Below are 27,909 nucleotides of genomic sequence, written 5' to 3' on the forward strand. Positions count from 1 at the left end.
GCAGCTGTTGCGGCAGCACAGCCACGAAAGTATTCTTTGGTTCTTTCGGTTAAGTCACGTCTAAAAATAAAATAATAAATTAAAATAATAGCGACGTTTCGATTGCAACACAAGCAATCATCATCAGGCATTAAAGAAATAGCAATGCAAAAATCTAACTAGAAAACTATAGACAGACAGACATCACAAGGACACACAGAGAGAGGACACATATCGGCCGATATGTCTGCTTATGTCTGTCTATAGTTTTCTAGTTAGATTTTTTTATTGCTATTTCTTTTATGCCTGATGATGATTGCTTGTGTTGCAATCGAAACGTCGCTATTATTTTAATTTATTATTTTATTTTTAGACGTGACTTAACCGAAAGAACCAAAGAATAATTCCTGCAGTCACGAAAGCTCCAAATTAAGATTGATTACAGCCACGAAAACCTACGAATCGGTTATCTCGACACCTCTCTCGGTGACATAACGGATCGATGTTGTTTGAATAGTTGTCAAAGACATTGCACCGTTGGCTGTAGCGACACGCAGGCAGACAGGGCATGCACACGCACATTTATTGCAGTCCAACGTGCAGGGAACGTGTGCCAGGGGAAGGACACACACGGGGACGCACCGTAGTTTGATAACACTTAACGCAAAAAAGGTTAAAAGTACAAAAGCCCCAGGTACTCCACGTTTTATTTCCATGCGTGGTCCTGAGCCAATTTTTTGGAATTTCACATTTACATTGTGAGAGCCATCCACTCCACGGGATATCCAGCGGTCAGCCACTCACACAGACCTCAAGGTTGTTCATAGCAGCGTTATCCCAGTTGACACAGCAACACAACTGGAAAAATAAGGGTGTTAACAGCAGCGGAGTGTTGTGGCAGGTTGGCCACCATGGATGGGTCGTGTGACTACGGCGTTCGGGTTGGGATGAAATGGAGAACGATTTGGCGGCCTGTCAACCGTTGCCTTGCTATCGCCACGGTGGTAGTGGTTGGTGCCATTGCAGCGTTAGCGCGGTGGCAGAGCCGGCGCGGCAGCGCGGTGTGCCCGTCGCGTTACAGAAGCTCTGGCCGTGTCAGTGGCGTTGCTTGTGCCGGTGGCAGCGCTCGTGCTGCGGCGGTCGGTGTTCGTCCCGGTGTCGTCGGACCAGCGTTGGTGGTGGTGGTGTGGGTTGCCGTGGCGGCTTATCGGCGCTTTGCCTATGAGCGCGGCTCCTTGCAGTTGGGGCAGGTTGCCATGGCCGCGTTGTAGGATTCCAGCTGCAGGGTCACCTCGTGGAAGCCGTGCAGCTGGCGCAGGCGGCGCGTCGCCTCCTGCAGCAGCGGCTGCATGGCCGGCTCCCCCGGGCCTGCACACAAAACCCACGAAGACAAAGGTGGCCAGCTCACACCGGTACAGCCTTTGACAGACCGCTGCAGCAAGTGCGGGTAGCGCGTATGAAGGGCCAACATGGCACGCACACGAAGGGGGTGGGTGGCCAAAAACCACGCCCGGCCGCCTTTGTCTCCCCAGCGCTGATGTTTACACACAACACCGGGTACTGATTTAAGGTTCAGTCGACCTAGGGGAGACTCACCAGGACTAGTTTAACTATCTGCCACTGTAATTGGTCGTGAACGGGAATTTAACTCTGGTCGCTGGGCTCGTAGCGTGGCGTGCTAACCGCTACACGAGAGCTCCCCACACACACAAATACATGCACACGTAACAACAACACGGCGCTTGTGCCAGGCTAGGTACACTTTGAGGCCACGTGAAGTGTCGAAGGCTCGCTTAAAGGTCACGGGATGTGTCCAGGTGCTATGGATTGATCGACTGAGATGACTGGAATAACACTACCTGTGCTCCCTACTGTGCACACATGGCCACACAACAAAGATAAAGACCCCCATATAGCCTGAACAGACTGTTGGGGCAGTTGTTTTTATCGAGCACCTATGAAGGCCGGCACAGTACACGAGGGGGTGGGTGGCCAGCACCACGCCCGACCGCCTTTATCTCCTCTTTGTCGATGTTTACACACCGCACCAGGTACTCATTTGAGGCTGAGTCGACCTACACACATATACATGCAAGTATGTACATATCCACACCTATATCCACTAAATCTACACACAGACACATACATACCTACATAAAACACACGATCACATTACAGTTATGGCGAGTGGCTAGTTGGCAAGTGCTTTGGGATTAGAGACGGGGTTTGGCGAGTGCAATTATGGTTAAGGCGAGCGATTGTGTCTGGTTGGCTGATGGGTTATGGTCAGGGGTAGGGCCAATATCTCGTGAGTGTGGTCAATGCCAATGCTCGTGTCTGGTTGGCGAGCTTAGTTTGGTTAGGGATAGCGCTAGGATTGTGCTGTAATGACCGAAATTTTACCCCAAGCCAATAGGCAGCCTTGCGGCTATTTGGAAATTAAAGGTCTCCGATCGCTAGGAAGAGGCCTCCTCGGTGATTGTTCGGGAGGCAGACTTTTAGAGATCACTCGGAAAACAGAGAAGATCCGTTTGAGGGGAAGGACAGGGATTGGCTAAGGGAAAAAGGTGACAAGAAGCTTCCAGAAAGGGGGCTCGAGGAGTATAAAATGGGACAGCACGAGGAGTGGGGACGTTCGGGGGAAGTGACAAGCTGAAGGCAAGAACGAAGCCTAGGGTCCCCCATTGTGACAGTGACCCAATAAAGTGGCTCGAATAACATCGTCGTCAGAGTCGTTACAGCGCTATAGCCTCTTTGATTGTCTCGTGTGTGTCCCTGCCCCCCGCCTCCCCCGAACTCCACGTGCCCCCCGTGCCAACCGGTGACGAGGTGAGCCGAGGCGGCGCGGCGACCCGAGGTGAGCGACCACAGGTGGAGGTCGTGCACGGCCTGCACGCCCGGTATGGACAGGAGCGACCCCTGCACGTCGTCGAATCGCTCACCCAGAGGGACACCTGTACACACACACACCACACACAACAACAACCGCCATTCACCACTAAGTGGCGGTGACGTCACCACGGCGCTAGTGCCAGGCTCTGTGGACGTCAAGGCCACGTGAAGTGTCGAACGCCCGCTGGCAGGAGGTCACGGGGCAGACCCAGGAGCAATGGGTCGACTGACTGAGATGACCGGCCGATGCACCACCTGTGCCTCCTCCTGTGCCAACTTGCTGTGTTTTTTCCGCCGGCGCTCCGCTCATTGTTGTGGGTATCGCTCGTCTGCCCTCTGTTGTTGCTGGAGGGCGACTGCCTCCAATTGCCCAGTAGCGTACTTCACGAGCCTCCTCCATATAGATGGCTGGTACCAGTCATCAGTAAGTCCACTCAGCTCCACATCCTCTTGTACCACATCACTCCATCTCTTCTCTAGCCTGTGCCGCGCCAATTTAGCTCCCTCTATCCGGCTGAACAAAAGTTGTTAAGGCATGCGGTGGCTGGGCATGCGTGCTACATGACCCAGCAAATGCAGCCTTGCTTGCCAGAGGAGCTCACCGATGGCACTTTGTCCAGATCTTTTAAGGATATGTGAGCTCCGCACACAATCCAGCATGGTTAAACCCAGGATGGATTGTAGGCAGGCCAGCCTCAGTGTTTTCAACCGGCGAAGATGTTCCATTACGGGGGCCCACGTTTCCCAAGCTTAGAGACGGGAGGACATTACCGTGGTCTAGAATACCTGGAGATTCGTGTGGAGCAACAGACCAGGTAGCTTCCACAGAGCGTTATGCAACCCATGAAAATATATTGCCGCTCGACTGAGTTGGAGTGAGACCTCTGCTGTCAAACCTGAGCCGGTCATGAGCACACTGCCCAGGTATGGGAAACTCTCCACTCTCTCTACAACTGCCCCATCACCAATTCGGAGTTGTGGGGGTGGAGTGTCTGATGGTACAAAATACCCAGGCAGGTGCTTAGTTTTGGTGGGGCTAATGGTACGGCCCCACCTCTTAGTGGCATGCTCCAGGTCCAGCAGCAGTGCCTCCAACTCCTCTGATTGAGCAGCAATCACCAGATCATTGGCATACAAAGCACTGCACCCGGGCATCGATCAGCCTCCCAGAAATCCCTCCAATACAGCCATCGAAGTCTTCACAAACTACGTTGTCGAAATCGATGTTAAATAGTGCGGGAGCCAGAGGACATCCCTGCCGCACCCCAAAGTGAACAGGGAATGGCTCCGACTCCTGACCACACACACACACCAAAGACATCCCACATATTAGCCTGAACAAACTGTTGTGGCAAGTGCTGCTACTGAGCACCTATGAAGGCTGGAACGGTACACGAGGGGGTGGGTGGCCAGCACCACGCCCGACCGCCTTTGTCTCCCAACCAGATACTAATTTGAGGCTGATTCGACCTAGTGGAGGCCCATGACCGGTTCAAATAATCGTCACTGGTGTTGGCACTTGGCCGTGAGCGTTAATTGAACTCGGGTCTCCAGGTTCGTAGCCCAGCACGCTAACCGCTACACTACCACACACCACAAAGACATACACACACACCACACATACATATACACACACCACACACACCGCACATACATACACACACCACACACAAAGGTACATACACACAACACACATACACACACACCACACACCATAAACAACCCACACACCACATATAACACACACGCCACACCACACACACCACGCACGCCACACCACACACACCACGCACGCGCACAACACACACCACACACATACACACATCGCACACACCACACAGTCATGAGGGGAACAATAATAGCGACCATTCACCACCTGGCTTGAGCCAGATGACGTACACTTTGAGGCAATTACGTGAAGTGTGGAAGGCAGACCCAGGTGCTACAGGTTGACTGATATGACAGATGCACCACCTGTGCTCACTACTTGTGAACACGTACACACGCACACTCGCCCACGCGCACACAAACACACGAAACAAAGATCCCCTGTCCTTAACAGACTGTTGAGGCAAGTGCTGTTAGTGAGCACCTATGAAGGTCGACACGGCACACGATAGGATGGTTGGCCAACACTACACCCGGCCCCTCTTTGTCTCCCCAGTAGCGATGTTCACACACCACAACAGGTACTCATTTGAGGCTGAGTCGACCTAGGAGAGGCCCAGGACCGGTTCAAATAATTGTCATCGGTGTTGACCGTGAGCAGGAATCGGAACTCAACGCCATAGCGCAGCGCGCCAACCGCTTACGCTACCGCCCATACACGAGTGCGCACACAGGATGAAGACAAGTAGCTCCACGACGCTTGCAAAATATGATCACGAAGGCATGAATTGCCCCAGTTCAGGAGCCTTTCCCCATCGAAGCCCGTGAGCTTCTGCCAACAAACACTCGGGCAGCGTCTCTGTTGGCTGCGTGGGTCGAACTCCGCACCCTCGCGCCTCCCACAAACCCGCGTCTGGGTGCTCGCGAGGCATGATGATTGCTTGTGCTGGGGGCAACCGAGTGGCCCCAGGGGTTTAGAGGGGGCACTGAGCGGGCACAGCTGAGATCGAATCTGGGCGGCCACCCGCCGTTTAACCAGGTCACGTGTAGCAAGGAGATGGCCTCGGCTCGCTCAGCAATGACCGCAAAGATTCCCTGCATAGCCTTATCAGACTGTAGGGGCAAGTGCACCACGCCCGGCCGCCTTTGTCTCCCCGGTGGCGATGTTTTCACACCATCGCACCAGCTACTCATTTGAGGGTGAACACACACAAACCCATCACAATTAATGTGGGGTTTCACTTTCATTACGTTCCAGATCTGAGTACTGAAATGTGATTGACATGCAATGACCGTTTTCAAAAGTGTTTCCAGGATGTCATTTTCTGCAGCTTTCCTCTTGCACAGGGCGATGCACTACGGTTCTGAACATAAATTCCTATATTTCTTGACGTGGTGCCTATAGCCAAGAGCTCAATTTCTCACTTGATATCTTCCAAGCAGCTGGTAGACTGAACTCGGCAAGCGGCTCATAGCCACAGCCATTGCGCGGTTGGCTACGTATGGTGCGAAAGAAGTTCAACATACGTACATAGATGTGGTATGCCAGTTATGAAATGTTTTCTAGGTCACTAATGCAGAGAGACCCGGCTAGAATTATTTGTAAAAAAAAAAGGGATGATATCACTTTACGCATTTTCTCTCCGGTTATATTTCCGTTGTGCCCCCAGAATAATTCCATGACGCAGATTTCCATTCGCAACTCTGTCAGCAAAGCATTGAACCCAGGAGACCGATGCCACCAAACTACTTCTGAAATATCTTTGATTGGTCTCTTTGTCCAACATATATCTTTTATATGCCCTGCTAAGAATGTTATTCACTTTTGATATTCTTTGGTTCTTTCGGTAAAGTCACGTAGATAGAAAAATAATAATAAAGTGAATAAAAAATAATAAATAAAATAAAAGCAACGACGTTTAAATCGCAACACATTTACTTGTCAGTGAAACCAAACATTGTATTTGCACTTCATTCGTTGTATGCTCAATCAAGCAATTAGCCAAATTGAATGTAGTTTTGTTTGTGTACAGATTGTAAATGTTGTGGATTTGCTCTCCAACACACCAGTGTGCTGTACTCGTAACGAAGTGACATGTTCTGTTTACGTGACTAACCTTACTATTTGGCTGTGTTGGATGGTGGCGGGTTTAGCGATGCATTTATATTTACACGATCTAATAAAAAAAACCTATATTATGTTTGTGTACAGTTATTGGTGACCGGGCTAAGACCACCGACTCGCCACACTCGAGGACCCAGTTTAATCACACTTGGCTGAAACCCGGATTTCGTTGGCAGGTTTTGTGCTCCGACGCGGTTCTACGCCCTCTGAGCCACCCGTGGCACCTCGCTCATGAAGAATCCTACGGGGGAGACGCTTGATTTGCAGAGCAAGTCATTGTGGATTTTGGATCTGTCCGTCAGCGGAAAATGTTAGGACTCGGCAGGACACGGGTGAGTGTCGATGGCCCCCAGACGTTACCCGCCCCAGTGTGACAAACGGGCGCCGGGTCTCGCAGTGACTCTTGTCACACCCAGGACGTTGTTTAAGTCAGCGCCCTGCTACTGCGGCAGCTTTAAACGAAAAGTGAGCACACAGCAGCCGTTTATATATCACCGGGGCAGCTGCTGCTGCCTCTGCTGCACGGAAAGATAAATGATTTTACTGCCTTCCCGAAACTCGATTGCTCCATCATTCTCCTCTCTCCGAACCTGCAATCCTGCACTCTGCAAGACGGTGTTTGCCGATCAAGTTGTGATGGAGCAATTGTGCGTGCGGTGCAGGCAGCGTGATGTCCCTGATTACTAATTGCTTTCCTCAAACACAATATGCTCAAAGTGAATTTGTCGCACATCCCAGGTAGGACACTCATTAAGGGGAACCTTGAGATTTGGTGTTGGTTTCCTGGATAAACATAGGATTCATATTAATGCCATCTGTTTCCCCACGAGATTCAATTTGTATTATTTCTCTCCCAGCTCTTTCTCTCATCTCCTGTTCCTCCACCCTCAGCCACTGCTCTGTTCCCCTTTCCCCTGCCGCCGCTCCGCACATCGGGCCGACTGGAGTGTGAAATGAAACGGCGCTGCCATAAAGACACGCTGGCGCGCTCCGTGCGGGGCGGCTCGTGAATTACGACGACGATCACGGCGACGACAAGGAGGAGGAGAATTTGCAAATGGAAAGGGTTCTCGTGAAACTCCTTATTCTGTCCCTGCCCTGAGATGTCCATCGCTACGGGAAACACGCACGTCCGTGTGCCCGCCCGTCCGCTCTCTCTCTGTAAATCGCGATCGTGGACAGCGAAGCAAAAGCGCCGACCACATAATTCGTTCACGGACAGCACCGCTACTGCAGCCATGACATGGCTTGCCGTCTTCGGCATTAGCCCAGAGCCGTTTTTGATCATCCCCCCTCCACCCCACTGCCACTGCTGCCATACGAAGGAAGAAAAAGAAGACTGCAAATGAGTAATTATAGTAATCACGGGTACACCTGACATTCACGCGATCATTGCAGTGCAAGGCTATCACGAAGACTCTGCGTGTCACACACGGGTGATGTTTGCTGTGCAGGTTATTCTCAAAAAGATAAATAGGTGATTGGCCGGTGATTTATAAAAAAAAATCTCATTTGAACCATGATGATACCAACACACATGTCCGCTGTGAGGCAGATGGCAGTATTAACCAGTGCGGCCACCAGGCTCGAACCCCTGCAACAAGCTGCAGATACATTACCGCTTGGCCATGCCACGTCGGTCAAATCATATACTTGAATTTGCCACCAAATATATCCCAACTAGGTGGCTAGTTCTAATCCCATTCGAGAGCTGACTCGACCCTTCATCTGGTTGCCACTATAGGAATGTGGAATTTCCACCACTGGCTCAGCCACTGCACCACACTTGTGTGAGCTGGGAGACACATTGGGCCTCGCGTAGTAATGGGCACAAAATGCAATGCTCACAAAATGCGCAAATCTGTTTAACGTTTGGTACACGCTCAGAATTACAAGAAAATGTTCGCACACGTAAAACATATTCACCCTAGCCCAGCCCCTTGCGGTATTGTGCTGTGCTTCTACGCTCCTACACCAACGCTCCCCGCCTTCGCCAACGCGTCCCGACCGGCGCGGTGAAGCATGTTCCACACTCACCCTCCATCAGCACCTGAAGCACGTCGCGCAAGATTGTGACGGTGGTCACGAGGACGAAGAGGGAGAAGATGAACGTGCAGATGGGGTCAACGAGCTTGTACTCTGGCTGGGGGGGGGGGGCGGTGGGGGGGGCACAGTGGGCACAAAGGACCCGGGGGGGGGGTCGCGTCAGCATCAGTGGTGAAATTCATCATCGTCACGGCAAATTTACATCGTGAGCATCGTCGCCACAAACACTAATTTCACCACCATCACCCTATTCACATCATCACACCCTATTCACATCATCATCATCATCACACCCGATTCGCATAATCTTCATCATACATAAATAACATCTTCACCACACTCAATACAAATCATCATCACACCGTCTTCACATAATCACCATACCAAATTCATACCATCATCATCACACCCTATTCATATCTACATGATTATTATAAAGGACTTCATCATCATAATAATAGCAGTTCATTCACATTAGCAAAAGTATCATCATCATAATTACTAAATTCACCATCAGTTTAGCACGTAGGTTTTCACGACCAATATTTCCATAATAAAGGTTTTTGGGTTAGATCGCGTAATCTAACACAAAACCCTCTATTATCATCATCGTCGTCGTCACCTATGTACATCAAAAACACCTTCCCCTCTTTCTCATTAAGAGCTTGCTACGTGTTCTTTAACCACAGACCGATGTTAATCTGTGGCGTGATTAGAAAAATACGTTGAATCGGAGAGCGCCTCCGAGTAACGAGCGGGGCAAATGGAGCGTGGGAATGACACCGCGATGGCCATCTAAAAGCACCGCGCGATTATTGGCATTAAACTCGTAATGGTTCTCTCTCGAGCGTTTTCACTTTCAAAAGATAATTGTTTTAAATGAAAGAAACCCCATTTAAAAAGTCCAGAAAATATTCATTACAAAAGTAATTTAATTGCAGGGGATTAGTTATGAAGTTGTCTACTGGTCAACGGGGTTCATAATGGATCTTTTAGAAAACTGAGCCGGCACCGCTGAGAGCCTGGGCTTGACTCCGCGCACCGGTGATTAAACGAGGTTCAGAAGCGTCGTGAGTTCATGGTTTTGGCTCAGTCACCCAATGAATGCACAAATGCCCCATCATATCAATTAGGTTTCAATTCGGCATGAACCAGCAACAAGGATTGGATCAATGACATCCGATATACAGGTTTCCCTCGCTTTATGCCGGTTCGGTTTGTGCGCTTTTGCGTATATGAGGCTAGCCTATTTATACAGTGACAGAAGTGACCGTGGTGTTTAAATATGAGCGTGTGATGACCCACCATGGGAACGGTGGCGCAGTGGTTAGCGCCTTGCTCTACGAAACCGGCGACCCGAGTTCGATTGCCGCTCACGACCAAACCACTAACGATTATCTGAAGCGGTCCTGGTGCGGTGTATAAACATCACGACTCGGGAGACAGAGGCGGCTGGGCGTGGTGTTGGCCACCTACCCCCTCGTGTGCCGTGCCGGCCTTCATTGGCGCTGCTCGCTAACAGCACTTGCCCCAACAGTCTGTTAAGGCTACACGGGGGATCTTTGTTTTTGGTGGCTCACGAGCGACATTTGAAAGCACACAGGGAACGTTTCCCAACCCCTGCTGTGAACAGCGAACACAGGTGGCAAGATAGACCCGTGTAGGATGCCCCCTGCTATCGGCCCGGTGACTCAGCGGCAGAAGGTGAGGCTCACGGTCGGAAGGTCGCGTGCTCAAATTCGGACTGGGTGTTGACTCGGCCCCGTCATTCCTCCGGCGTTGGAAACGGAGGCTGGGAGCATCCATCGCCACCTTCTGCCGCACTTACCTTAAAGAAGATAATGCAGGCAGCGACGAGGACGCCTATGCTTTGCAGGAGGTCTCCGAGGGCGTGGATGAAGGCGGCGCGGATGCTCGGGTTGGAGTGGCTCTGCAGGTGCGAGTGGCCGTGCAAGTGAGAGTGTCCGTGCAGGTGAAGAGGCACCGCTGGGGGTGTCTCCGAGTCCCCGCTGGGTCCGGAGGAGTGATGGCCTCGCGCGAGGAGAACGGCCATGCTGCAGAGAGAGATAAGTTCTGATTGGACAATGTCATGTCGTCAACATGAACATCGTTGACGAATATGATCTTCTTTTGTCAGGCGGAGCGAAATGTCTCCACTCTTTCTGGCCTCCGGCCACGGCAATGGCTTCGTGTAGGCCCATGAGGCTGTGCGAGCTCCTCCCCCTCCCTGGTTGTCGATGCATAGGGCCATTGCTGGTCATCTATTGCTCTCCATCCCAGTTGCCCGCACAAACCAACGACGCCTGTGCTTTTATCTCTTCTGCATGAATGCGATGACCACTGACATTGTCTTTGTGGGCGCTAGCATCTCTAACGTCCTTCCCCCGCACGTCAGATTAACGATGCGAAGGAAGTTCTACATACATCAAATTCATCAACGTTATCTTCACCATCAAAATCACTATATCTTCATAGTCTCATCATCACTATCTCTGAAATAATCTTCGTACATGTGTCATTACAAGGATGGTCATCATCGCAATAATGTTGATCCTGATCTATGTCATTAAAATAATCTTCATGAAGCGCCGCCACCACCACCACCACCATCATCATCACCAGTACCGTTCACCTCGTGAGCATCGTTATTGACATCACTACCAAAATCATCTACATCTCTTGTCACTATGTGTTGTATAATTTTGGAGGTCACGCCTAACATCACAATCTTTGTCGAGGCAACAAAAGGGCGAATAAGTAGCGGTTGGGTGGGTGACAGTAAGAGCCCTTTGTTGAAGGGGTGAACACGTGTACGAGGGGCTTTAGGGGCGTGCGTGCGTGAGAGTGACAAAAATAAAACTCTTGTCCAAAAATAGTGCTGAATTTTTTTTTAAGTCATCAGTCTTCAGTTACCGTTCAGAAGTGACGCGATGTAATCCTGTACTTTGTACTTTCGAACTCGTGCAATGTTATTCTGAATCATATCCTTCGAAGCGGACATATGTTCGGTTGACCAAACCTGTGAGTATGGGCGCTGTGACTGGCTGCGGCCGTGCTGTGTGGATCGGCGAGGGCAGCCGCTGCTGCCCCAACGCTCACGAAGTCTCTCGCCAGCTGTTGAAAACAACCGCTTACACCTTTTCGCTGCGTGTGGAATACGGTCGATATCTTCAGTTTTTGTTTTTAAATCGAATTAGAAAATGAAATCGCCCGTTATCGGTGATGTGATGATATCGGTGGTGATGTGATGATATCGGTGGTGGTGTGATTATATTTGTGGTGTGATTGTAACGGTAGTGATGTCATTATATGGGTGGTGTGATTACGCACTCAGAACTAGGCGTTAATCAGCAAAGTGTCAGTTTCTTACCTGCGCTTACCAAAATTTCAGTAACATCGTCGACGCGCCTTATAAAACACTCGCACGCACAAGCCGCAGCCCTAAACACATTCATCCACGTCTCACGTCTCTCTCCCCTCACGCCTATAAATAATCCCTCACCTCATTTCCCCCAAAGTGAGGGAATCTGAGAGAGCGATGGTTGGCAGTTTATAGTGTCGGCTGAACGAATGTGCAGCTCGATTTGCCCGAGGGAGCGCTCCATCGGGGAAGGCGTCCGAGTTAAATGTCAGATTTAGACTCTCCGTGCCCCAACCTTCTTCCACCCATTCATTTACATTTATGCAGCGGGGCTCTTAATTTCTCACTGAATATATGACAGGTCGCTGTTGAAAGACTGGAACAGGCACTTCATTCAGGACGGGAGTAGGCGGCACAAGGATAGTGTCGCAGCCGAAGCGAGACGCATTTCGGATGTGGCGTGCTGCGTGTGTCAAAATATATCCCAGGGTCGCCAATCCGGCTGCTATGAATCCCTGTATACGTGGCGTATTAAACACAACGTGGGCGATGCCTGTTTCATAGCCATAGTGAAGTAACAACTGAGCCTGTTGGCCACCGATTTACCGCAGCATTTGTTGAAGCAGGCAAAAACTAACTGGAGAATTGATGTTGACCTTTTGGAGTCTCATGAGCGAAGGTCGGCCTATCAGGATGGCGGCTGTGTCGCACTGAAGAGACCCGTATAATTTGAAGCCAGCGCGAGATTCTCATTGTTTAAACCAGTGGGTCTCAGAGAGTGGTCCCCGCACCACCAGCGAGTGGTCTGTGACGGTCCTCCAGGTAGTCTGCAGGGCTGTGAAGCAAATGCAGGTTGATCCGGACAATAATGACAATTTTTCACCTTTTGTTTCGGCCAATGAATATTTGACTTATGATATAAAAAAAACAAGTTAGGTAAACTACCCTGATTAAACTAAGCTATCCCTAAGATCAAAATGCCCCCCCCATTAAAAAAGCCTTACAGTTGCGTACAAAAAGCAATGTTTTTATGTTCAAGTAATATGAATATTTTTGTGTCACCGGTATTTAGAGAGAGAAATTAATGCGTTTTGACACCAGGGGTGTAGGATGCTGGGTGGTCCGCGGATTAAACAGATTCTGCTCCTGTGGATGATTCATCGATGAGCGTAGGTTCGCAATGATGTGGATGTCTTCCCTGGTGAATAATATTGCTTCACGACCCACAATCCTACACAACGGTGCACTGATTGCGTCCATATGAAGTCAGTGATGAGGGTGATGTTGATGAAAGAAGGATGAAAATGTCAATTCACAAAAATGCGGATGTCTTCCCTGGTGAATAATATTGCTTCACGACCCACAATCCCGCGCAAAGGTGCGTACTGATTTTGTTCATATAAAGTCGGTGATGTTGTTGATGATGAAAGAATTGTGACTTTATCAATTGTAATTATGCGACAGAAACAAATATTCCCATAAAACTATAGCCTTTTTAGGCTGTTGGGGCAAGTGTAGTTAGCGAACACCTACATTAGGAAGCCATTGGAGCTATGCACTTTTAAATCTCGATCGAAAACGAATTTCTTTGAAACTGCTTTTTGTGTTTAGTTTGTTGTCTTTCCCCCACGCCTCCTATTAGCGCGGTTGGCTACGTACGGTCCGAAAGAAATTCAATATACATACATGCAAGGTCGACATAGGTACACGTGGTGGTGTGGACAGCACCACGCCCGACCGCCTCTGTCTCTCCAGTGCTGATGTTAATACACTGCACCAGGTTCTCATTTAAAGCTGAGTCGACTTAGGCGAGACCCAGGACCGGTTCAGATATTAGCAACTGATGTTGGCCGTGAGCGGGTAATCCGAATTCAGATATCCAGGTTCCTAGCGCAGTGCACTGAGCACTTGACTACCGCTCCCCAAAATGTATGTTACGCTTGCACACTCACGCACGCGCGCACGCTCTCACCCGCCCAGTAAACATGCAACGTTGGCTCGACGTTGGAATACGGTTGGAACCATTGACCCAACGTTGGCATGTGGCAGGAACCGTTGGACCAAGGGTGGCCCGTGGTTAGAATTGTTGGACTAACGTTGGTCCAACGTTGACCCAACGTTGGTAAGTGGCTGGCTGTGTGCAAGCGCACACACATGATGTTGACGATGACGGCGCAGACGGAGGTGGCGAGCATGGCCGTCCCTTCGATGGCGAAGTCTCGCGAGATCATGCGGCAGGCGGCCAGGTAGACCAGCACGCCGGTCACCACCCAGATGGAGAAGACGGAGAGCAGTGCGCCCAGGATCTCTGCTCACACGGACACAGACAAAGGTCCCCCAGGGCAGATGCCGCTCGTGCGCACCTACTCGGGCCGCCACGGCGCACAACGGGGTGGTGTGGCCAGCACCACGCTTGACCGCCTTTGTCTCCCCAAGCGATGCTGTCGACACACCACACCAGGCGTTGTTTCAAGGCTGAGCCGACCTAGGAAAAGCCAAGGGGCCTGTTCTGATAGTCACCACCGATGTTAACCATGGCCGGGAATCGAACCTCGGTGACTGAAGTTGCAGCACGGCATGATAGACGTCGTCACAGGTAAACTCAGGCCATCATTTTTCGCATGAAGCGAAGAGTGGTCAGCCTGTGAAGAAATTGGCCCCCACCATGCGACTGTGGAATTCCCACCACGTGCTCAGGGTCACCAATGGAGACAAACCCTGCGCCATCGCTCATTCGAGCGGGGAGAGAACGCCAACCTGACTGAGCAACCGATTAGCCGCACTGATGGCTCCACACGTGTGCAACACCCTTCTCTCGCGACTGAGAAGAGCCGACCCCTTGGCTGCTAAACATTCATTTTCTCCGCACCCGACACACCACGTCCAGTATCCACCGCTCGCCGTGGCTCTGTGGCTCCGCGTCAAACGCCACCTGTACCATGTCCATCCGGGAACTGTTCAGTGCAGGACTGCACCCTGGATCCCACCCCCCCACTATTCACGAACGGCACTTGAGACGGAGGCGCCGGTGCTGCTCACGCTATAACCAAGCGATGTTTGTGAAATACTTGTTTTGATTTGTGTTTGAGCACTATTTGTTGCTCATGCTGTTTTTAGTCGGTTTTCGCGTGGCTTTCGGGCAAATAATTTGCCGTTGTTGTTCGCTGCTGTTAGTTTACACAGTCCAAACCTGCAGCGTCCGGTAATCGCCACCGCTGCCGGATGTCTTGGACCTACGGCCGTCTGTGTAACAGAGCTGCTTAGCTCACTGGGGCCTGACCAGCTGAAATAAAGTCTGAATCTGAGTCTACGTGTCTCTTTGTAACGCTACGAGTCTCTGTACCACTCTATATAACTGGAATGTCCTGTCACTGGGCTGGGGTTGTCCCCAAGCGACAGAGCTGTTGAACTCAGTGAGCCGTACCAGCTGGAACAGCGAGGTCTTGAGTCGTCTTGATTCGACCGACAGCGAAGGGGTTGGTCCTCACCTGCCCGGTACCAGCCGAACGTCATCCTCTTGCTGGCGGGTCTGTCAGCGAGCCACAGCGACAGGAGGCTGATGGAGAAGCTTGCAAAGTCGGTGAGCAGGTGGGCGGCGTCCGTCATGATGGCCAGGCTGTGCGCGAGGATGCCACCTTCAAGACACAGCAACAACGTTCATACCGCGTCGAACCACCCTGTACGAGCGCATGTCGAATTTCCTTCGCACCGTACGTAGTCAACCGGAGGTGCGCCGAACTCCCAAAGACCAATCGGTCAATGATCCCGAAGTAGGACCCTCGTAAAAAGAGCAACAGCACTTAATTGAGCCTCTTCCGGATAAACACAGCAGTCACCTTCAATGTTATAGACCACTGCACATGTGCATGCACATTGCACAGCATACCGTGCGTATGGTTGCAAGGGAATAGGGTCACGTGAGCTAATTCATTCACGTAAATAAATGTGAACAGAAGTTACTGAAATGGCTGCAAACTCACATTGGGCACGATATTCATCCTGACCCAACGCATGCAAAGGCTGCAACATCAAAAGATTTCAAAATATCAAGTTAGTCTTCTGCTGCACGGAGCATGCTTGACCATAATTCTCCATCGCTGATCAGTGGTGATTGGTGGAGAGGGGGCGGGTTCCCAGGAACCGGTCAACTTATTACTCACCACTGAGGTTAGCCATGGCCTGGAATCAAACTCACGTGACTAGGTTCGTAGCGCAGCGTGCAAAGCACTCGCGTCGCTGCCCCCCTCCCCCCCAGTGAGCGACAATGTCAGGCCAAGAAGCACCAAAAACAAACTCCAATCGTAGTGCAGTGCCACGGAGTGCATACCAACACTGTGCCCAGAGGCGCATTACTCCCCTATACAACTGATAGGCAGTTCAAGCAGTGCTCCCACTAGCAATTAAAAAGGTCGCGAGTTAAAATTCCAGTCAGTGGCCAATACAGCTCACCTTTCCCCCAGGATCAGTAAACACGACGACTACTTTGTGGGAAGTCAATAGTTCGGCATTCTTTAGCCTTGCGCCCTGCACAGGAATGTGGGGTATTTCCACCACTCTGGTTTAGGGCCACCAATGGAGATGAGCATTGATATGATTTGTGGCTCTTACAATGCGTTTCTGAGCTACCCTCACCCTAACTCGATGCCCTAGACCAAAACATAGACCTCTCCCCCCCCCCCCCCCCACTGTAAATACTACCTGCAGTGACATATCGTAGCTGAGAGAGTAATGGGGCGTTGCAGATTGGATATTCCATGATGCGGCATTTAATATCCCCCTCTGTCTTCATACCCTTTAAATCACTGAATTGATTTACTGAACCAAAGTCCGAAAAGACGGCTCTGAAATCTTGTTTGATCGGCGTCAAACTAAAGATGAGTGCCGGCCTGTGCCTGAGTTGAGCGGGGAGATTTTGTGACATTGACCAGTTTCTAGCGTGTGGCATGTCCAGTGCATCTCTCATCGTCAGTCACCTTCAGCGCACGACTGGATGGAGGACTTCCAAGCCGCTGCCATCTCTCTCGATCCTGCGGCGCAATAATTCACCCAGCACATGCCCCACGGAGCTGAAGCCACCGCTCCTTCATCTACCTCCAACGAATCCATTCTGAGCCCCCCCCTCCCCATCAACCCCGAAGCCCGCCACCCACCGACCGCCTCCCCGATGATGAAGACGAAGCAGATGACGCTGACGAGGTACAGCTGCCTCTTGGCTCGCTCGCTCTCCTCGCGCCGCCTCCGCCTCTGACCGCCGGCACCCGAGTGGCACGGGCTGTGGCCCAGGGCCTCGTGCGCCGAATCGACGCCAGCGTCGTCGTGGAACTTGGGCGGCGGCGAGTCCGTCGCCTGGAGGAAGCTGTTAACGCTGCTCACGGAGCTAAGTGGTTTGTTGAGTGGGGCGCGGGGGGTTTGAGTTGGAGAGATATTCGAAGAATGGTGTGGGGGTGAAGGTGGGGGTGGGGGTGGGGGAGGGTCACAAATCGTGTCCGAAGCTCACGGGTTTAGGTTGGGAGCCATGGGGGAATGAGGGCGCCACCGGTGAGGAAGGGTCTAGAACAGGAGTCGGCATCCTGGGGCTCTTTAATGACCGCTTCGTGACAATATTTATCAATTACCACCGTCTCGTATCCACCGCAGCGCATTGCGGCTCTTGGAACATCGAGTTGTGTTTTTTTTTACCGAATTTGAAGAAAAAAATGGCTGTTCTTGTTTTTTTGGTTACCAACCCCTGGTCTAGAACGATAGAGTCAAACCTTCTTGGTTTTCCTGATACAGCCATAGATCAGATTTACGTCTCACCCTTTAACGTCGTTTCGCAAATATCTCGTCACTGTGTTAACACCGCTACCCGATCTGCGTCGCCTCAACCCCACACTCGCGTCGCTGACTGCATCGTCCGTCTCGTTATCCCTCGCCTCTCCTCCACCTACTACTAACCCTGTACACGAACTAGTTTGCGTCGCGCATAAAGAAATGTACCGTACCGTGGAGTAGCATTTATCATTTACGTGCAGAATTTTGGTCATTCGGGAAAAACATCGCTTTGATTTGCGTCGTTCAGGGACGCATCCCCGACGTAAAACGAGGATTTGCTGTGCTCATGATGACGTATTTAACCTGCCCAACACATGCACACGCCAACAGGGATATTGTCCGTACATCCCAAGCCAGGACCCTCCTGAACAAGAACTGCGACACTCGACTAAGGCTCACCTGGATATTCGAGCTTACATTACACGTCTACTCAAAGCGTGGCATCCCATGCGGACAGTTAAAAGGGTACACACATCCTGCGAGCCATCTTATTCCAATGATGATTACGCTTTTTTTAACCAGGAAAGCCCCTGCTGAGTCTCATGACTCGTTTTCAAGAGGGCCCTGCCAAGTTTCCACAGTAGGGGACAATGGTTGCAAATGTTAATTCTTGGTTGAGGAATTTGCAGGTACATTTTTTTTATGTGGACGCCAGCAACCCGAAGGTCTACTCTTCCGAAACTGACCGTTGAGGATTATTTAACATCGGCCGTGAAGCGGACGGGCGAGCATGTGTGTGCGCATAACGGTGACGGCCGCTGGACATTCGAACCGTGAACCTCTGCAATACCCCTCCCCCCAGGCTGGCGCGGGGCCACGTCAGCGCCCAACGCGAACAGAAGTCGCCGTTCCGCATGGCTACACAATCTCCCCGTTCATGTCATACCGCGCGCAACGGCTGGAATGTCAAGCGATTTCAGATTAAAATACGAATGTACGGTCCTTGGTCAATCCACTTTTCGATTAAGGCCTGTTGGGAGGTGGAGAGGGGGGGCTACTTTGATCAAACGATAGCCAGGCTGGTTAGATCGGGGTATGTATATTAAGGAGGACCCAGGACTGCTTCGCATATCACTCGCCACTGATGTTAAACCGTGGCCGTGATTCGAACCGAGGCTTGCGCAGTGCGCTAACTACTGTGCCACCGCTCCCCGGGCCCCAAATATGCACCAAACGCAGGAGAGTACACGTCTATAATGTGATCATACATACAGCATATGTGTAAAGTTGTAAACGCAATTCATGCTTTTGTAATTATGTACGTGTTGCATATATACGTGCATGTATGCGTATATGTGCGTGTATGTGTTTCTGTACATAGTGATTAAATGTGTGCATACGCTGAATATACGTGCGTGCATTATTTGTCAGTGTGTGTATACATCGTGTGCTGTGTGTGTGTGAATATGTAACTGTGTGGAAGTGGTAGCGTAGCAGTTAGCGCGCTGCACTACGAACCCGGGGTCCCGAGTTTGATTCCCACTCACGGCCGACACCACTGACAATTATCTGAACCGGTCCTGGGCCTCTCCTATGTCGACTCAGCCTCAAATGAGTATCTCGTGCGATGCGTCAATATCGCTACTTGGGAGACAAAGGCGACCGCGCGTGGTGCTGGCCACCCACCCCCTCGTGTGCCGTGTCGGCCTTTATAGGTGCTCGCTAACAGCACTTGCCCCAACAGTCTGTTAAGGCTCTCCGAGGGTCTTTCTCTTTGTTTTGTGTATATAGATGGGTTGCTTGTATACACATATGTTCTGTATATGCATCAAACGTACATCTGCGCTATATGTATCACATGCATATGTTTTGTGTATTCCATGTATACATGCTGCATGCATCAAATGTATACCTATGTGATGTACGTATCACGTTCATTTGTTCTGTATGTTTTGCATGTTTACGTGCTGTATGAGTCACATGCATACCTATGTGATGTACGTATCAAATGCGTGTTTTCTGTAACTTTGCATGTATATGTAGTGGTGGTGTTGACGTGCGCCGACTGTGACAGTGATGGATCACGGGGCGGCGCGAGGTGCGGGGTTGGGCACGCGTTGTGGGCGTGGTGTGGACGCGCGCGCCGGGAGTGACAGATGACGGGGCGGCGCGGCGTGGGTGCTGAGGCACGCTGAGATGTGGGAAAACAGGATCGTAGCCAGCGCCCAGTGATTGGTCGAATAGGATGGGTGCTCGCAGCGACGTCCGCAGGTGGGGTATAAAGGGGGACGCGCGAGAGCACTCGGGGATAGTTACCCAGTTGAAGACCAGAAGACGGAGCTGAAGACCTAGTGCCCCGAGACCCCTAGTCCCGCCGTCCTTGTAGGGACCGGGGCCCTGTGTGGCTCGGAGGCGAGACTGTGGGACCCGGGGTCCGACGCCCACGTGGGTCGGGCTGGGGACCCACAGTCAAGACGGATACCCCGGGCAGGGAGTGTCCCGAGTAGCTCAGGGGCGTTAGTCGCCGAGTAGCTAAGTGGGTGTTGGTCACCCGAGTAGCTCAGGGGCGTTAGTCGCCGAGTAGCTAAGTGGGTGTTGGTCACCCGAGTAGCTCAGTGGGCGTTAGTCGCCAGGGTAGCTAAGTGGGTGGTTGTCACCCGAGATACTAAGTGGGTGTTAGTCACCCGAGATACTAAGTGGGTGTTTGTCACCCGAGATACTAAGTGGGTGTTTGTCACCCGAGATACTAAGTGGGTGTTTGTCACCCGAGATACTAAGTGGGTGTATGTCACCCGAGATACAAGTAGGTGTTAGTCACCTGTGAACGAGTTTGGTAAAATAAAGAGTGTGTTACCCGTGAAGTTGTCTCCCGCCGAGTTACTACATTACAACTGGCGTCAGAAGTAAACCTGTCTTCAAGAAGTATGGACACGAGGAAGACTACCCGTACCCACGAGCGAGGTCGGGACGACGACGGCGTACCGGGGACACCAACCTCGGGAGGAGAGGACGAGGAGTTGCCGCCGATGCAGCACTTCGCGGTGATGGCCGACGCTCCGCTCGCCTCCGACACCAGCCTCCAAGACGCGCACTCCCGGTTGGCGGAGTTGCTACTCGCCGCCGCCGCTGTCTTGGCGGACATCTCCATTCCGGCGAGCGGAAAAACGGTTGCGGGGTTGGCGGAGAAGGCGACGTTGGAGGGATCCCGCCAAAAGGCGCTTCGCGCCAAAAGTCTGGAAGTTGCCGCCGTTTTTGAGGGGCCGCCATCGATTGGCGGGAAACACGGACACCACGTGGCCGGAGACCTCCGCTCAGCGCAGCCCACGTCATCAGCGCGCGCCGGAGCTCTCCATTTTGCGCCTGACAACCGAGCCGACATTTTACACAACTACAGCGGAGCGCGGGAAAATCTCTCCGACGTCGACGACGATCGGGTCCTCCATCAAAGATAGCCCGCGCTGTCGGCGTTCAAGGCGGATGGGGGCGACTGGGGAGCCTTCCAACGAAGGTTCCTCGCTCATCAGGAGATGTCGGGGTGGTCCGACACCACTGCCCTGCGTGCGTTGCCAGCGATGCTCGACGACGACGCGCTTGCAGCCTTCACATCTGCTGCAAGGTCGTCCCGCTCTACGCTCCAGGCCGCACTACACCTGATGGCGAAGGTGTTCGGACCGCCCTCCACGTGTCGCCACCAGTTCTACGATCGGCGGAAGGTGGCTGGAGAAACGACGCTCGCCTATCGCACGGCACTGCTCGCCTTGGCGGACGCAGCTTTTCCCCGCATGGATAAGGAGGGGAAGGACGCCATGGTGACGGAGCAGCTGCTGGCGTTGGCCCACGAGTTGGGGGTCCCCATCAATGTGGCGGACGAAATGGATATCTGCTCCCTGGCGATCGCCACGAGCATTCACGCGTACGAGGTCCTCAAACGCAAGCCGGGGGTCGTCTGCAAATGGGCGGGGAACGCGGCACTGGCCGCCACGATCGCCGAACCTCAGCCAGCTGCGGATCAGGAGCAGGCCTTCGCTGCATCGCGTCCGGGGGAGTGGAGAACGGGAGGTCGTTCGCCCACACGTTCATCACGCAAGCTGGAGCAACCGGAACCTACGACGTCCCTCGTCGTCTGCTACAACTGCGGCCTTCGGGGCCACGTCGCAGCCGGGTGCCGGGCTCCGCGTCAGCGCGCCACAGGACCACGTCGGGACGACGACCAGGCCCACAAGTCATCCCAACAAAACCCGGCAAGTCGCGCACCTCACACGTTCGGTCCACAAACACGGCACATTCGGGTCGCCGCTTGGCGGTGGGGGGTTCGCGGCTGGGTGCCGGGGGTTCACTTCGGCGAGGGGGGTCCGTACACGGCCCGCAAGCAGTCGAGTGGTCCGAATTGGCCCACAGGATAGTGGCTGCGTCGGCCGGGTCGTCCGTGGTGACGGGGTTTATTGACGGGGTTGAGGTCCGGGTGCTGGTGGACACGGGTGCGTCGGCCACTATCATCTCGGACCTTATTTATAACATTCTTCCCGTCCAAAGTAGACCCCTTCTGCCAGTAGACGTGCCATTTTATGCGGCGAATGGGGGATCCCTGGGGATCATCGGCCAGATTCGGGCGACTATTTGCATTGGTGACATCAAATTGGCGGGCCCTATTTTTGTATCATCATCGCTGGCCGTTCCCTGTTTGCTAGGTACGGACTTTTTGTCCAAAATGCCCATCAAAATTCTTATAGATCAGGCCTGCATTGAGCTTCCGTCAGGTCGGCGGGTTGCGTTCTTGACGAGCCCTACCAAAATACGCACGGTTTGTGCGACGGTGCAGGCGCTGGCAACTCACACTGTACGGGTGCCCCCGGGATCGCAAATGTTGGTACCCCTTCGGTTGAGGAAACCACTCGAGGTGGGTGCGGAGGCACAGGGGGTGCTGTTGGGGCCGTCTAACAGGGCCAGAAGGGGCCTCGACTTAGCGGTTGCTCAAACCATGGTGAGAGGGGACAGTGAGCCGTTCGTAATGGTCCTGAATACGGGCTCGCGGCCGGCCGTAATTGCGCAGGGAACGGTGCTGGCTCACGCCGCGCCGCTACCCGTTGAGGAACGGCTCGTGGCTCAAGCAGATTTCACTGTCGAGTCGCATCCTCCAAGTGATGAGGGGACTGAGTGGTTGGACTCGTTGTGTGCCGGTTCAGCTAACTTGTCCAAGGTGCAATTGGGAGCATTGAGGACTTTGCTACTCGAGTTTGCTGACGTGTTCAGCAAACATAAGTACGATATCGGCTGCACTGACCTGTTGCGCCACCACATAGCTACAGGGGACGCGGCCCCTATTCGTCAGAATCCCTTCCGGCTCAGCCCAGCCGAGAAGGAGCATGTGCAATCGGCGGTTAATGATATGTTGGCGGCCGATATCATTTCGCCCTCTTCTAGTCCGTGGGGTGCTCCTATTGTCCTAGTAAAAAAACAGGACGGGTCCTTGCGGTTTTGTGTCGATTTCCGCCGCTTAAACAAAATCTCGATGGCGGATGCGTATCCGCTCCCCAGGATGGATGAGTCGCTGGATGCCTTGGCGGGAGCACAGTTTTTTTCCACACTCGATCTGCTTTCCGGATTTTGGCAATTGCCACTCGATAACGAGTCTAAACCTAAAACCGCTTTCCGGACACCTGGTGGCCTATTTGAATTCAACCGGTTGCCCATGGGCTTACATTCCGCTCCCGCCACGTTCCAGAGACTCATGGAATTGGTTTTGTCGGGCCTCCAATGGGATACCTGCTTGATTTATCTCGACGATATCATCGTCTTCAGTCGGACTTTTGAGGAGCACCTCCAGCGACTGAGAGCGGTGTTCCTCAGGATGCGTTCCGCTAAGCTTAAATTTAAACCGGCTAAATGCTTTCTGCTTCGGGAATCGGTCAGGTATTTGGGCCATATCGTGAGTCGTTCAGGGATCTCGATGGACCCTGCTAAGACGCACTGCGTCAGCTCATGGCCAACGCCAACCTCGGTCACGGAGGTTCGCAGTTTCATTGGTTTCGCCTCCTATTACCGTCGTTTTGTCAAGCAGTTTGCCACCATAGCCAGGCCCCTGCACGCTTTGACGGCTAAGGGTGTGCGGTTTCACTGGGGGGCGGAAGAGGAGGCTGCGTTCTGCTCCCTTCGTGACGCCTTGGTGCAGGCTCCCCCCTTGTGTTACCCCGATTTCACACAACCGTTTTTGCTTGACACAGATGCCAGCAACACGGGTATCGGGGGGGTGCTCTCACAGGTGGTCGGGGGGGTTGAACGGGTGGTCGCCTACGGTAGTAGAGTTCTTTCCCCCGCCGAACAACGCTATTGCGTAACTCGTCGTGAATTGTTAGCGATTGTGTTTTTTACACAGCAATTCAGGCCGTATCTTTACGGCCGTCATTTTACGGTCCGTACGGACCATGCGGCTCTACAATACGCTATGCGCGTGGCACAGCCATCGGGCCAACTGTCCCGATGGTTGGAGGTCCTTCAGGACTACCAATTCACGACGATTTACCGCAAGGGATTGCGACACTCAAATGCGGACGCCTTGTCGCGGTTGCCACCATGCACGGACTGCACATGTTTGTTGGGATCGGCGCGGTGCAAACCCCCGGTCGCCGGCACCCCGGGAGTTGCGCTCGCCGCCACTGACACCCCGGGAGTCGACGCCCCCACGGGGAGGGTTTCGCTGTTGTCGTTGCCCCTCATTGAGTGGGGCCGTCTCCAAATGTCCGACGGCTCCCTAATTACGCTACGTCGAAAAGTTGGCGCTCCCGAGGTAGGGGATGCGCGGGTCGGTTCCTGGGTGTGCAGACAGGGCCTTTTGATGAAGTGGGACAACATGTCCCGGCGTCACGTGCTCGTTGTGCCTGTTGCTATGCGGGGTAGGGTCGTTCTGGCAGCTCATGAACGGCTCATGCATCTGGGTTTTCACAAAACGCTCGCCCTAATCCAGCGAGACTATTATTGGCCGGGGATGGGTAACGACGTGGCGAATATTCTTAAGGGATGCGTAGGGTGCGCCAAAAGGAAACCGCCACCATTGGCAGCTAATCCACCGCTGCAATCCATTCAAGTTTCGCGCATAAACGAATTAGTTGCGTTGGACATCTTGGGGCCCTTTCCTGCTACACCAAGGGGAAATAGATTCCTGCTGGTTGGCGTAGAATACTTCACCCGATGGCCCATGGCATGGCCACTCGCCAACCAGTCGGCTGCAGCGGTGGCGGACGCCTTCGTCCAGGGCTATGTTTTGGACAAGGGCGCCCCCGAACGCTTGCTGACGGATCAAGGAAAGAATTTTTCGAGCGTTTTGTTGCGCGAGGTGTGCGACCTGTTGGGTACAAAGAAAGTGCGTACTTCCCCCTACCACCCGCAGACTGACGGGATGGTTGAGCGTCTGAACAGGACGATTACGTCTATGTTGTGCCAACAGGTCTGCGACGATCAGGTTGATTGGGACTTACAGGTGCCGGGGGTACTCGCGGCCTATCGAATGGCCCCTCATGCGGCGACGGGGTTTTCCCCATTTTTTCTTATGTATGGGCGGGAGGCCGATCCGGCCATGGACGTCCAACTGGGGATTTCCCAGCCACGTGCAAAATCAAAATTGGCAGACCACATCAAATTTAATATCGCCAAATTGACTGAAGCGCGGGAGGCGGCGAGGTTGAATTCGCGGTCTCGGCAAATTGCGAACGAGAGATTGCATGGGCGGAGGGTGCATACGCATGATTGGAAACCAGGCGATAAGGCCTGGCTGCATTGTCCACATGCACCGTTGGCTACGTCCCCCAAGTTGTTGAGACCTTGGAGGGGACCGGTGGAAATTGTGCGGGTTGCACGACCCCAGAGTATACAGATTAAATGGGAAAAACGCCGTTGGTACGTGCACCCCTCCCGACTGAAGCCCTATGCGGCACCGTGTGACCCCGTTCTGTGCCGTTACGACCGGGCGTGTGATGTGACCGTCGACTCGGGGAGGGAGGTGTCGCAGGCTGATCCTCACGTGTCTCCACCTGACCCACCCCCAGGTGCCTCGGGCTTGACGGCTGCTGACCGTCGGGAGCCTGAACCCCGGGGCACGCACGGGTCCTCGATGCCTGGCCGATGTCTTCCTGAACCGCCGGCACCACCGGACGTTCAACCGCGTCTGGTGCCGTACGACGGACCGGCAAGGCGGACTCGGGCTAGGGCACAACAATTTTCATGAAGACGTTTTTTTCGACACCGAGCTCGCCCGGTGTTCCCCTCTGCCGGGGAAATGTCCCGTTGTAGGGACGCTCGGAAAGAATGGGACGCTGCACGAGTCGAGAAAAAAAAAAATTTCCATTTATTTTTCTTGCTGCATACACATTGCTATTGTCACTCGCCGGATTGTATATATTGTTCTGTTGTCGCGGTGGCATTGGTTGATGGTTGCGGATGGTAGTGTTCGCGTTGTGTTGTGTTGTTACGTTAGTTGTTGTTCTTGTTGTTGTGTTGTGTTACGGGGCACACAGGGCGGTTTGTATATTTTTATAGCAGCCGGGTCGGCTGCGAGCTATGTGGTAGGGGGTGATGTAGTGGTGGTGTTGACGTGCGCCGACTGTGACAGTGATGGATCACGGGGCGGCGCGAGGTGCGGGGTTGGGCACGCGTTGTGGGCGTGGTGTGGACGCGCGCGCCGGGAGTGACAGATGACGGGGCGGCGCGGCGTGGGTGCTGAGGCACGCTGAGATGTGGGAAAACAGGATCGTAGCCAGCGCCCAGTGATTGGTCGAATAGGATGGGTGCTCGCAGCGACGTCCGCAGGTGGGGTATAAAGGGGGACGCGCGAGAGCACTCGGGGAGAGTTACCCAGTTGAAGACCAGAAGACGGAGCTGAAGACCTAGTGCCCCGAGACCCCTAGTCCCGCCGTCCTTGTAGGGACCGGGGCCCTGTGTGGCTCGGAGGCGAGACTGTGGGACCCGGGGTCCGACGCCCACGTGGGTCGGGCTGGGGACCCACAGTCAAGACGGATACCCCGGGCAGGGAGTGTCCCGAGTAGCTCAGGGGCGTTAGTCGCCGAGTAGCTAAGTGGGTGTTGGTCACCCGAGTAGCTCAGGGGCGTTAGTCGCCGAGTAGCTAAGTGGTTGTTGGTCACCCGAGTAGCTCAGTGGGCGTTAGTCGCCAGGGTAGCTAAGTGGGTGGTTGTCACCCGAGATACTAAGTGGGTGTTAGTCACCCGAGATACTAAGTGGGTGTTTGTCACCCGAGATACTAAGTGGGTGTTTGTCACCCGAGATACTAAGTGGGTGTTTGTCACCCGAGATACTAAGTGGGTGTTTGTCACCCGAGATACAAGTAGGTGTTAGTCACCTGTGAACGAGTTTGGTAAAATAAAGAGTGTGTTACCCGTGAAGTCGTCTCCCGCCGAGTTACTACATTACATATACGTGCCGTATGCATCACACGTGTATATCTGTGTGTCGTGTGCATTACTTGTATGTGCGTTGTATGTATTACATGTGTATGTATTGCATGCTGTATGTATTACACGTGTATGTGTTACATGCTGTATGTATCACATGCTGTATGTATTACAAGCGGTATGTATCACAAGTGTATGTATTATAAGCTGTATGTATCACATGTGTGTATTACATGCTATACGTATTACATGTGTGTGTGCGTGTATCCGCGTACTTGTGCAGGTAGGTGAGGTAGGCGCTCTTTGCTCTCCCTTCCTCCAGCAGCTGCGCGTTCTCTCTGTCCGCCTCCATCCTCCAGCGCGCACGCGTGTGTGAGATAGAGTGAGACACGGGGAGAGTGAGACACGGGGAGAGTGAGACACAGGGAGGGTGAGACACGGAGAGGGTGAGACACAGAGAGAGTGAGAGACAGAGTGAGATACTAAGAGGGTGAAACAAGGAGAGGGTGAGACACGGGGAGAGTGAGAGACAGAGAGGGTGAGACACGGGGAGAGTGGGAGACAGAGAGAGTGAGACACGGGGAGAGTGAGACACGGGGAAAGTGAGACACGGGGAGAGTGAGACACGGGAAGAGTGGGAGACAGAGAGAGTGAGACACGGGGAGAGTGAGACACGGGGAGAGCGAGCCACGCGAGACGGCTAGAGGATGACAATCGGGGACGTTGAGACGCGGAGACAGGGCGCG

General features: G+C 52.9%; 1 protein-coding gene across 1 annotated transcript; it reads right to left on the reverse strand.

Annotated features, from left to right (window-relative positions):
* Nucleotides 1-543: 543 nt before the first annotated feature.
* LOC144717779 (proton-coupled zinc antiporter SLC30A2-like) lies at nt 544-27,863 on the reverse strand. The gene is made up of 8 exons (XM_078593431.1): nt 27,439-27,863; nt 17,162-17,388; nt 15,500-15,646; nt 14,166-14,319; nt 10,479-10,704; nt 8,642-8,747; nt 2,799-2,933; nt 544-1,347 (listed from the first exon to the last, which is right to left on the reverse strand). Exons 1-8 carry the CDS (start codon nt 27,513-27,515, stop codon nt 1,199-1,201), a joined length of 1,221 nt encoding a protein of 406 aa, XP_078449557.1. The 5' UTR covers nt 27,516-27,863; the 3' UTR covers nt 544-1,198.
* Nucleotides 27,864-27,909: the final 46 nt, after the last annotated feature.

This window comes from Lampetra planeri, chromosome 4 (genome assembly GCF_965212315.1).
Source record: "Lampetra planeri chromosome 4, kcLamPlan1.2.h2, whole genome shotgun sequence".
Taxonomy (NCBI): Eukaryota; Metazoa; Chordata; class Hyperoartia; order Petromyzontiformes; family Petromyzontidae; genus Lampetra; species Lampetra planeri.